This window comes from Botryllus schlosseri, chromosome 11, assembly GCF_051294905.1.
Source record: "Botryllus schlosseri isolate E-star chromosome 11, Bs_hap1, whole genome shotgun sequence".
NCBI lineage: Eukaryota > Metazoa > Chordata > Ascidiacea > Stolidobranchia > Styelidae > Botryllus > Botryllus schlosseri.
In genome coordinates, this window is record NC_137246.1 from 19,522,774 (window position 1) to 19,535,933 (window position 13,160).

A 13,160-nucleotide genomic window follows, 5' to 3' on the forward strand; every position below is an offset into this window, starting at 1 on the left:
TTTGAAAGTGCCTGCATGAAATTTAACTTTCCAATGTTTATATATACAGAAACTACTTTTGAAAAGACAATTAAGTTTTAAATAAATATGAAGAATAAAGAACCCAGAAAAAGAAGAAATCTATTCAATCTTGCTCGATGTGGTATAATATCAAGTGAACGAAAATGTATAAAGTTTTTGCGATCACGGAAACTCCTTGTTCAAAAGGCAACATGTTTTAAATGTGGACAACAAATGAATGAAGAAAAATGCAAAAGAACTATGGATGGATATAGATGGAGGTGTCTGGTTTCAAAGTGCCGGACTACCACGTCCATAAGGAAAAGATCGCTATTTGAAGGAAGCAAAATAAGACTCACCCAACTTGTAATGATGATTTATCTTTGGACCATAGATGTATCTCAACGACAAATAGCTTTTGAAGCACACGTCAGCAAGAGAACAATGGTGAATTGGACCAAGAGACTTCGTAAGATATGCTCTGGGGAGATGGAAAGAAGAGGTACTCTAATAGGGGGAATATCACAAGGTAAATCACATGTAATTCAAATTGATGAGACGTTTGTGGCCAAAAGAAAATTTAATCGTGGAAGAATAATACGCCAACGCTGGGTTTTGGCTGGAATAGATATGAAAACGCGAGAAATGTTTGCAGAATTGGTACCTGAAGAAGGGAGAAAAACCTCTGTATTATCAGAAATAATTATGAAACACGTAAAAGAGGGATCCACTATATGGACTGATTCATTTGCCAGTTACCGCAAGTTGGAAAGCCTGGGAATGAATTATAAACATTCAATAGTTAATCATGATCGCGAATTTGTCACCTCAGAAGGCATAAATACACAATTGATCGAGGTGTCTTGGAATTTTTTCAAAGCTGCTATTAGAAGACTGAATGGGGTATCAAGATCACATATTCCCCAATACTTACAGGAGTGGCTTTGGAAGAGAAGAGTGGCCTTGGAAGAAAGATTTCAACGATTTCTGGAGATAATTGTACTTGATCCCAACTTTCGGACATTGGAACATTGAAACGATGTTTGTCACTATGAGTAATATCATTAGATATAAGTGATTTGAATCTTTTGGGGAAACAATATAGGCGTAGATGGGTATACTTGTGTTATAATTCACATGTTTATAAAACTATGAAATTTTTCTATTTAAGTACATAGATGAGTAAGAGGTATAGAATAAGCATATTATCTTGTTATTGTGTCACAGTGGGATAATGTATTTATACGAAATAAGGAGTCATAATGCTACTATTTTTAAAAACCTGTTGACACAACTGGATGGGGTTGAAATAACAAAAAAACCTAAATGTCTCAACGTCCTGATGAATGTGCTCAAGTCTTTTTTTGAAAAGGAACAAAATTGGTATAAAAGACCGAAATCATGTGATGGTGATGAATCATGTGCTTGGACGTCAGAAGAAGACACAGACAATGATTCAAGCCCAGATGAATTATATGAAACAGATTCAGAAGACTCACAAGATTCTGCCATAGTGAAAAATTCATCTCAACAACAACGTGTGATAGTATGGAAAGAACAGACGATACAGCCTGACGAAAACTCATGGACTATAATTACGGAAACACTGTTGGGAGTAATCAGAAGAATACCACCCTCAGGTATAAGGCGAGTAGTATATGAAGTAATACGAGGAGTAGTAATGAAATATACCAGAATTTGGATATGCATAACTAATCTTGATTATGTGGAAAGTGCCAACTCCAAATGGTCATGGCATAGCCAAAAGAATTTGGGGGTAAAAGGATATTTGGCATTGGATTATGAAACGACTGCTATGGAAGGATATATATATATTTGTTCAAAAAGAGTGAACAAAGAAACTGAGTCGATGAGACAATATCTGGAAAATTTTTATCATTTTGCACATAATCCTCATTATTAAATATTGGGTTAAAACGTCTAATTTATGGAATTAATGGAATCGTTGTTAATTGTGAAATTTATAAAAATCTGTTATCAATGGGATAAATTTAAGATTGTATAAAATTAAAATTTGATCTATTAAAAATATTGGTATTAAAATGTTACTGTTGCATGAAATTTTAATGAACTACCTTTTCATTTAAGAATAGAATGGTTATGTATTATTACTAGAATGTTGGATTAGTGGGATTGTATTTAGACATTTTGATCTGTAATATTGAACGCCTGTTCTATCAAAAGCAATTACACTGAGAAGCGACCAAATTGAAACTATGGGTATTCGGATGAAAAGAGATCGTGATCCTCCTGGACATAGCTGCAGTTATATCCCACCTGGAAAACACTGGGTTGAATATTACAGACTTGCAACGTTCAAACATTTTCCAAAAGAAATTCCGGTGATACCAAGTCATCTAGCCGCTGCTGGTTTCTATTGGACCGGATTCCAAGACATAGTGAGATGTTGCTGCTGTGGCATAACTGTGGAAAAATGGGACGTTGGAGATGATGTTTTTGACAAGAAGTGGCATAAGACTACGTGTGACATGGTGTCGGGACAACATGGTTACAACTTACCTATTTCAAATTGCTCTAGGAGGCTCCTTTTTGACAAAATCAGGTGCCACCTTAATCTCCCTACAAGAAGCCAACAAACTAGTAGGAATGTGCAAAGAACAACTATCAAACAGGAAGAGTGTCCATTGCCGCAAACTGTATTTGCAAACATCTGTGATCAAGAACATGAGACTCTACTACGAACTGCAAATCTGAAAAGTGAGCTCGAAAGGAGGCAAACTTTCGATAAATGGCCTTCTTATCCTGCTCCATACTTGGTAGGGGAGTTGGCAAAACAGGGATTTTTCTACCTGGGGAATCTTGACAGAACACAATGTTTTTCGTGTTCAGGAGTATTAAGGAACTGGGAGCCTACTGATAATGTCTTGGAGCAACATCAAAGACATTTTACAAAATGCAAAATGGCAAATAACGAGTATGCGGGAAACATACCTTTGACAGACTCCGAGAGAAACCAGGCGGATAACGAACTCAGAATAAAAATTGAAAGGTTAACCGCTAATATAGGAGAACCTCCAGATCCATCACCAGAAGAGCAACTCCAATTGGTGGAAAGGTTCCCTTGTCTTTACCCGATGAATTTACATATGATATCGTTACAACAAAGAATATCTTCATTTAATGATAAATGGCCTAGGCAAAGGATTCAAGCAACAGCAGAACAGTTGGCTAAAGCTGGTCTGTACTATCTCGGGGATTTGGACAGGACCAAATGTTTTTATTGTAATGGAGGATTGCAAAACTGGAACTATAATGATGAACCATGGACAGAGCATGCAAAGTGGTTTCCTGGTTGTGAATATGTTTTGCAAATGAAAGGTATTGACTTCGTATTACGACTAAGAGATGAACATCCAAATCTCAATCGACCATCGCTAAGGGATGCAATATGTCTCGATGTACCACGAGAGGAGATACGTCGGAACCATAATCGACCAAGGTTATCTGGACAATACATAAACAGGATGCAATTGGAAGACATGGGATTCACGAGAGATCAAATAGAAGGGACTATAAATAGACAGATTAATGATCACTTCTCTACTGGTGACATAATCCAAGATTTACTGGAGACAGTGGATACAATTTCCACCAGTCCAATAAAAACAACACAACAACAAGTCACTAGTATATCTGAAAATAACCATGAAGCAAACACCGATAAAGAAGCGAACGAAGCAGCTGTTGTCGAAGCAATGTCGGTGGATGAGATCGCGCAAAGTTTGCAAGAAATACAAGATGCTGTACTGTGCAAAAATTGCAAGAAAAACAAAAGTGAAATTACTTTCATACCTTGTGGACATTTGTGTAGTTGTGAAATATGTGCAACAAATTCTGAAAGATGCAACATTTGCGGTAAAACAATACTTGAAAAGATAAAGGTGTATAGAGCTTGATTGAACAAGAAAGACTATTGTACTAGTATCATTAATATTTTAGATACAGGGTTATGTTTGTGATTACTAGCATGAACATTATCAAGATAATCTGTAACAGAAATATGTATAAAATTGAGCATATGATGTTAATGTGTTTTATTCTGTATTAAGATGACTAGTGTATTAGAGAATTGGGAAATTACGCTAGCCAAACGACAAATTAATGAGTATTATGATGAATTCGAACAGGAATACCATCATCAAAATTTCGAGATATGGAAAAATACCCCAAAGGAAAAATTCAAACGATTAATAAAGAAATACCTTCATCATTGTTTTGCAAATGTGACCGAAAAGCTTTTTGATAAGCTTTATAACGCCCATAGTGATATTGCTCGCGTTTTTGTTACGAAAGACTTTGATCTGGCTAAATATACATGGTTTGAACTTGTTCTGAAACTACACCCGGCTCATAAATATCTACCAGAAGGATTTCTGGATGAAAGATTGCCACAAATGGAATTGCAAAACGCTACAACATTACTTCTAAATGCTCGAGAATTTGAAACTGTTGCTATTCCGATTTTAGAAGACGCTTTTTCCAAAATTGTTATACTGCATGATTAAGAGGAATGCCTCGAAGAACCATAAGTAACCAGGAATTATTGCAAATGGGACATGAATCTGCTGTGTGCGACGTGAAATATTATTTTGACATGTTCTGTAAATACTATGAAGAAGATGTGGAAATTTCCGACAGATGGTCAAGATGGGCTATGACAAGACCCAATGACATTGTTAGAATGCTGACACTGTATGTTGATAGAGTATATGGGAGTGCTTTGTCTCCGCAAGGCAAGGCTCTGGGATATCATGCCGCTATTAAAGAACATAATCGGATTGCAATTATTACATTGGGAAACTATAAAGAAGCCAAATTCCTTTGGTACCAACATATTGTTCGTATGCATCCCATGAAGGAGAATTTTTCAGAACAATGGATAAAAGAATGTTTGCAAGATGATTAACTGAAATAATACATGTACTGTATCAAATTTCTCACTATATCAATTAAACGTATAAAGCATTTCGTGATTTCAAAAACCATGTACTATGTCTAATATAACAACTAAAATTAAAACTCTTATTTATGAAATTATATTGGTTTGCTAATTAGGGTTCGATGAATGTTTAATGATGTTCGGTTTTTTGTGTAAGATATTAAGAATTTATTTGACCTTTAATCGTGACATGTTGGAAGTCAATTATGAAAAGTACGAATATGTGCCCAAAGACCCACAGAAGAAAGAATTGAATCGAAAAAAGTTCAGACCGTGTCCATATCCTACAATACCTGACAGCAGAGTTGCCTGGCTAAGGATGGGAATTGTACATGAACGAATAAAAGAAAGGATCGAGAACTTTCCGACTATGACAGCCAATGACATGGAATATGTATTGAAGGATTTTTTTGTTTGGCTATACCGAGACCATGAGGTGGTGGAACAATTGGAATGCGCCAGAAAGGTACTGAAGCGCATTGTGGAAGAAAACTTTGGAGAAAGTCCTGCATACTATTTGTATGTATTTCTACGATATGTGTTGGCTATAGCTAATGTTGACGAAGATTGGAACATTACTAGCAGAACTATTGCCGGATTTTCACGAAATATGTATGCTATGGATAAACGACTAAATTGGTAATGTTTCCTTTTCTTTTTATGTGTGTCAAGTCTTATCGAATAATATAAAATCTACACCGAATGGCAAAGCATAGATTACATTTTGAAAGGCGAAAAATCGCTCAAGAAATTCAAACGAACCCTTTAATTTTACAAGCGGGGCCATTGGACGAATCGGATATCTATGTTTGGCAAGCACTGTTGCGCGGACCATCAAAAACACCATACGAAAAAGGAACATTCCTTCTGAAAGTTGAATTTCCAACGGAATATCCATTCAAGCCTCCAAAGATTAAATTCGAGACCAGAATTTTCCATCCGAATATAAGCCGTAAGGGTACCATATGTATTGACATTCTTGCAAACGAATGGTCACCTGCTTTAACGTTGGGAAAAGTATTGGTCTCGATTTCGTCATTATTGGCTTCCCCTAACCCAGAAGATCCAATGGATGTCGAGAGCGCCAGACTGTATCGGGATGACTATGAAAGTTATCAGAAGATGGCAAGAAACTGGACTGATATGTATGCTAAGTAAATTGCTATGAATCTAGTAGGCCTATGCTTATTACAATTATTGAATATTTTGGAAGTGTTGTTATACTTATATGTGTTAAAAATGATAGTAAGAAAAATTTTCGGTCCAATAATCATTGTAAAATTCTCTATATTAAGAAAATATGGGGGATAAAATTGTTAGAGTAAAACATGAACTCGACGTTTTCTTCGATTCCTTTGAAAAGAAATATGAACATAAAGATTTCAGCAAGTGGGCTGCAACAACACGGGATGAACTGGAAACATTTATGACACCTTATTTGAGGATTTGCAACCTGAGAATATCTGATAAGCTGTTTGATGCGCTATACAAAAAGCATCTAGCCATCTCCCGCATGATACTGTTTGAAAATTACGAACATGCAAAGTTTTGTTGGTTTGTCTTCTGTGTTGGATTACATCCTGCTTCGGATGTTATACCTGAAGAATGGGTACTAGAAAGAATGCCTTGTTCTGATAGAACCGGATTTTGTATTTATACCACTGATAAACTCTTTAATGATACTTTTCCCTCTGATGTTAGAGCTGCTATACTGATACATAAAATGAAATGTAATGGCTGTGATTATGAACAATGAATGCCTGGATTGTATATTGTATTTTTTGCTAGGTTGAATGTCTATTAATCATGTATGACGTGTATGCCAATTTAATTGAGTTTTACATTGAGTTACCCCATTTCCGTATGCATGAACAAATAGACCCTTACCTGGATGATTAATTTCTTTCAGGAAATTAAAGTATGAATAACGCGAAAGCAAATGAGAAAGTTTATGAGGATGTCACCAAACTAGTTGGATCTAATGTGGCGGAACAAGATTTGATCTTTTACTTTTGGATATTCAAAGAACGATATGAATCAAGAATATCCCCCTCTCATAGATGGTATGAATGGTCAAAAACCCCACCCGAATATATCAAACTTGGATTAAAATGCTTTTGCCAACGAGTTAATGATACCCTTGCTGATGAAAAGCCCTTTGTTATTGATTATCAAGGGATACTAGAAAACCACAAGGTGATAAAGAACATGGCCTCTGGAGATTATGAAAAGGCTAAACTTTTGTGGTTCCACTATGTGGCTCGAATGCATCCTATGGATAACTTGATCAAGGATGAATGGGTGAAGGAACAAGCCGAATCCACGGAACCCTTTTATCCCAAGGATACTGTAAAGGTCCTAATCCTATGAATATGATTAAGTACATGAATAGTATTGATTTCATGTATTTCTACTGGATGTGTATAAAGCGTTATAACTGACCTACGCTATGTATTAATGGTCAGGACCCCTTGTGTTGTATAGTGTGCACAAGGTATATAATCTAATGTTTCACGATTCACGGTTTATTTGATGTTTATTTCGTCGCAAATGCTGCTTTGGGATATTGTGATATAGTTAATATGCCTGTTATAACTGGCCTATGGGATATAAAATGGTCAGAACCTCTATTGCGTCTTGCATAGAGTCATTGTATTGTATTTTGTCGCACAGAGAATTGATTCCGTCACGTTCACAGCTTATTGAATGGTTTGGTCAACCTACATTCAGAAATGTTTTACAGTTTGTACTGATTATTGCCAATCGGTTGACTGCGAATTATGTTTAATACTGAGGGGCTTCGTCATCCCTACAGTATGTATATAAGGCGTTATACACTGCTACGCCCTTATCTTTAAGCAGGACCCTAGGGACCTTATCACCCCCTAGTTTAACGAAAACAAAATGCCGAACTTTACGGTGAGAATCGTTATTGAAAAAAATAATGAAAAACAATATAAAATTTATAAAATTTCCTTTTACATAAGCCAAATATGGAATATTTGAAGTCCATTTTTATGGAAACACTAAATTATACTGATAACTGAAACTATACTAGAGAACTCATCAGCAGTGTTCAACTAAGCAACACCTTGTTAAGGGTAGTATCGAACAGGCTGATTAATAGGCCTATGGTAATGATAATTGTACTGACGATTTAACGTCCTTAATGCTGATTGTGTTCTTGTATTATGTGATGAAATGTTTTTGAAATGATAAGCTTTTCGGCAGGACAGGCCGTCACATGAATTATATGTGTAAACCAACCTTGGAGCTGCTTTTCGGCAGGACAGGCCGTCGCATGAATTATATGCGTAAACAAACCTTGGAGTAATGAAAATGGTTGTTAATTGTGTATGAGGATGTATAGGTTAAACCATGCCTTGTGTTATAATTGATGAATGATGTGTATGCCAATTTTAACCAAGCTTTGCATAGAGTTACCACATTTCCGTCTACGCAATTAACTTATTGGAGTATTTGGTTGTATTAAGGTTTTAGATTACTTGTAAAGGGTTAGATTAGAGCTTTGGACCTAATGGTCATTGGCTGTTTGGAAACAAGACAATATTACAACTACGGAATACTTCAATCAACATTTAAGACTGTGAAAAATATCTAATCAACATCTACCACATCTACGAACGTCGTCAGTACTACACAAGAGAGCAAAAGAGTGTCAACTTTGTCCTACGAAGTATCCCGAACAAGTGTGGACTACTCGCATAACAATCGTTGTGGAGCTGCACTATAAAAACAAAATTGGTGGCCAGTACGGGGAACTTCCGGTGTTCAGACGTTGACCAATCGATGCTTTCTAAGACGACCATCGTAAAACTTGTACTTGTCGTATCCTTGCTTTCATCGTCTGTATCTCTCCTGATAATATTAGCAGCAATTTATCTGCACGTATCACCTGGAGCGCTTTCTAATCTGTTGAACGTATTTTTGGGATCTAATAGCAGCGAATCCACTGCTTACGTCCAACCCACGAATACGCCGCAGAGATCTACAATATATTTTAACGTGTCTTCGCCTGATCTACTACCTTCTGTCAACAGTACTTTATCCGGTCAATAGGAAGGGCAATGCGAAGGATGTTGAAAGCATTCAAAAGGAAAAAGTCGTCAGAAGCAACGGATGAACTCAAACAAGGTATTACCTTGCTTAAAGCGACACAAAAACGCCATGAAGATGTACGGCGACAAGAAAGACAACTGGCTAAGGACGTGGCTGAACAAACAGAACTATTGAAAGAGGTAAAAACAGCTCTGCCGGAAACCATGAAAGGGTTAGAAAAGGCAAAAAAAGAAGTTCGAAAAGCTCAAGCGGACCTCAAAGCTGTTTGTGATGCCACAACAAAAGTTAGCGGGAAAGTCTCCACCGAGGTGCTAAATGACATTCTTACTTCAGAGTTTGAGCTCGGAAAGTCGCATGCACAAGTTACGCGAGATAAGACCCAATCTCCCGTTTCGACGGTACTTCCAAATGCACCGGAATATGATCCTCCGGCTTACGTCCCGCCCGCTGAGCAGCCGTCGGGTAACGTACAACTAGGACCAACGATGACGGTCCGCAAGGGTCTGGATTGTCATACTGTAACGGCCGTCTATCCTAAGCTACCACGTTCCGATTCGACCTCGTTGTCAGACTCTCGAATAGGGACGACACCATGCTTCCACGTGGGAAGTGGTGCACGCACCAAACAGAAGAAGCAAGACCCCGTAGAAATGCCAAGCTTCATTAGACGAGGGGGAAGCGAGCCCCCTGTTGCGTCGAAGCCAAAAAAGAATCCCTTAGATAAATATATGGGGTATAGTGGATGGCAGGAACGTCGTAATGAGGAGAAGGATTCTCGAAGACGAGCGGGAAGTGCGGATGGCGAATCCCGACGGGTGGCCTTCCAAGAACAGGGTGATATTAGAGAAGATACGGAAGACACCGAAGACGACGATTACGATCTTCGTATGCGAAAATTGGCTCGAGAAATAAAGAAGGTTGAGAAGTCCCTCCGAAGTTCCGAAGAGTCGTCGGATGAAGATACAGATGAGGGCCGATCTAACAACCCAACTTATCCAAAGATGCCTCGTTTTACCTCTACTCCGAACGATCGTAGCAGAAGGTCAGGGCGACAACAGCCGCACCAATATCCTGGTGTTTCGGCCCCATTACTCAATGTGTCTGCTAAAATCCAATCAGAAAAAGAAATGCTTCAGCTTATGATGGACCCTGGAGACATGCCACTGCTAAAATGGATGGAGAATTCGATGCGACGAATACGCCATGGTCCTGGAAATACGGATGTGGATGTTATTTTGGCAAATGCATTGCAGAAGAAATTAAGGGCTGCGGGTCGACACAAGCAGGCTACCCAACTGGGAAATTTTTTTAACACCAATTCGGGGGAAGCAGAGTGGGAATCGGTGATGAGATCTCTTTCCCTATCCAATCCCCAGGGTTTGGTGAATGATGAAAAGATCATTGGGGATTTCCGCAGAAATTATCGCTGGGAGGATGAGCCGCTACCCCTGCTGAATAGCGCCTTGAAGCAACTGGAAATAGACATGGATAGCAAAATTAAGAAAAATCCAGACGGATTACGTCTTTTCCGAAATCTACGACAACGTCTACCAGAAGCACTGAGATTGATGTTACGAGGTTGGGAAGAGGATAAACGGTGGCGGGATGTTGCGGAGGAACTACAACTTGTTTGGAACTCCGAGTTTTTGGACGAACAAGAGACGCGCCCCAGGTATCAGGAAACAAAAGAAGTACGTGATACGAAACCGTCCATGCCGCCTGTACACATTTACAATGTTCAACCTGCGGGGCAAATAGTGCATAGTTATCCCACTCATGGAAACGAGGACAGACAGCTCAACACCCCTCCTCCACCTGGTGAAACACCACCACCGCCGGTGGTACAATCACCCTCGCCCCTGCAACCACTGAATAACTTTGGGGGGTCAACATCTCCTGGACCACCTAGAGTGACCCCACCACGCCAACCTGACAATACAGGACAGGTTCCGATACGACGTCGTAATCCACAGCGTAATGCTCGCATTAATCGACCCCCTACTCACATCATGAACGGTAATGGACCTGGTAGACGAGGACAATACTCAAGGGCCAGGCCAGTACAACAACAGAATGGGCGTACGGCATCAACGGGACCTAACGAACAGCCAACGAGAATAACAAGATCTTCACGTGCTAGTCAAGGACCAGGAACCTCGAACCGAAGTCCGCGAATGACAAACACACAAGATTCCGGGATGGGTACTGACAGCTCACAGATTACTCCGTCTAGCAGCCAGGAAGCCCGCAACATTGCTGACAGCCAAGGTGAGCGATACAATTTTCTTGGAAACCCGAATATTTTCGCTCCTCTAGGCTTGTACCTAAATCCCACTCAGGGACAATCGCTGTCCGTCTGTTATTACTGTAAGGCACCGGGACATCAATCCCGTAATTGCGTGGCTAAATTCATACTTTGGTTAAACGATAAGGTCCTTGCCAAAGATGAGGAATTAGGTTGGATAATTCGGGGGCGAGCGAGACCCGTACCGCCTCATGTGAAAGCATCGGCAGAACGTAATTGGAAACCTTTTCTTGAGAGAAATGGGATTCAGACGATTGAAGGTTTGGACCGGTATCTTGCTTTACATGGCTCTCCTTCTTTCGTGCAAAGAACCGCTCTGTGCGAAGCTTATTACGATACCAGGCCAAAAAATCGAGATAGAACCCACTGGCATGATAGGGATCAATGGGGTCCTCATGGACCACCTGCACGTCCATCTGGGGGAAATACCCAAGTGGCCTGGGCGAAACCTCAATATCATGATCGCCCGCGTCGTTATGATGCTTCATATTGGACGGACGATGAGCTAAATCAAGGAGTACGACTTTCAAAAAACGCCATGGGGTGCTGATTGATCCGGTGAATCAGCTCCCAGACAAATTGATATTTCAACACATAAAAACTGTACATAACTCTTCTTTACCCTTATTTACATTTCTTGATATGCCGGATGACCCTCTACAGCCCGATTTTACGGAATTGTTTGGTAGCCAACTGTTGTACTTGGTTGATACAGCAACTGGTACGAAATTCCTGGCTGACACGGGGAGCATTCCCAATTTAATAATGAAAAAGGTCGTTATAACTAAATATCCACAAAGCTGGGAGGAACGTCAACCAATAGATATGGAATTGACTGGAATAGGCGGCTCGTCCCAAGTAGACTCCTTTGTAGTGATTGATTTTGATGGACTGTCCGTTCCCTTTGTGACCGGACCAGGAGTCCCACTTAATATCATAGGGCTGAAATGGATTGAGGAAGTCCAACAATTATCAGGCATAACTACGGAATTCAAAACCCCGTCTAACGCAAATGTGGAGTTGTCTTTAGTATCACTACTTGAAGAGAATCTTTGTGATCAGAGTAACGGAACCAAAGTCGGAAGCAGTATTAGCTACACTGCAACCGACGATGGGTTGATGGATGCTGCAAATCAAAGTAGCGTGGAGCGGAAAATTGCCGCTGGCGCGAGTACCGAGTTGGAAATGACCACTGGTGCGAGCGACGAGTTGACATTAGCAACTAACGTCACACATAACCCATGGGAATCTATAGGTGTTGAGACAGGAATGCCTGCTGACACCGTAAATGAAGACGTCGAGCGTGGAATCCCCGCTGGCGTAAAGTTGGACCTGCACGAGAAAACGGGTCCTAAATGCTTGCGTGGATGCACTTGTCCGAATAACCTTAATGATTCGGCCCATAGCTGCATGACGACAGCCACAGTAATGAGTACTTTCCCAGAAGGTTCAAATGAAGCAGCAATTGCCGGTCAACCGGATACATATCCGGAAATGTCCGACAAGGAGTCTGGGGATTTTAGGATGCACGTCTCCCCAGAAAAAGGGTCCCCGGCGGAAAAAGAGTCCGTCGGCGTGGCGGTAGGTGCGGGCACGCGCCGAGATCAGAGGCCTACATCGATGGACCTCACCCTCTCTCCACCAACTCCGAAAACCCGGTCATCACGAATCTCAAACCAGCCTATGGTTGGGCCAGTTACTACGTACGTTTTACAGAAAGACACTCACTCACGCGTCAAGAAGGAGCTCGAAAATCTCTGCGCACAATCTGTAGCGCTGGCCAAACTCCCATAC

General features: G+C 40.1%; 3 protein-coding genes across 3 annotated transcripts in view; 2 read left to right on the plus strand and 1 right to left on the minus strand.

Annotated features, from left to right (window-relative positions):
- LOC145449792 (uncharacterized) overlaps positions 1–13,160 on the minus strand; it is a 116,044-nt gene that overhangs the window by 82,024 nt on the left and 20,860 nt on the right. The window lies entirely within an intron of this gene.
- LOC145451119 (putative inhibitor of apoptosis) lies at positions 2,031–5,912 on the plus strand. The gene has a single exon (XM_080329608.1). The coding sequence runs from the start codon at positions 2,238–2,240 to the stop codon at positions 3,936–3,938; it is 1,701 nt and encodes a 566-aa protein (XP_080185734.1). The 5' UTR covers positions 2,031–2,237; the 3' UTR covers positions 3,939–5,912.
- Positions 8,434–13,160, plus strand: part of LOC145449768 (uncharacterized) — an 82,367-nt gene continuing 77,640 nt past the window's right edge. The window contains exon 1 of the mRNA XM_080328191.1: positions 8,434–8,475. The gene's annotated coding sequence lies outside the window, so the exon portion shown is untranslated. The remainder of the gene's footprint in view (positions 8,476–13,160) is intronic.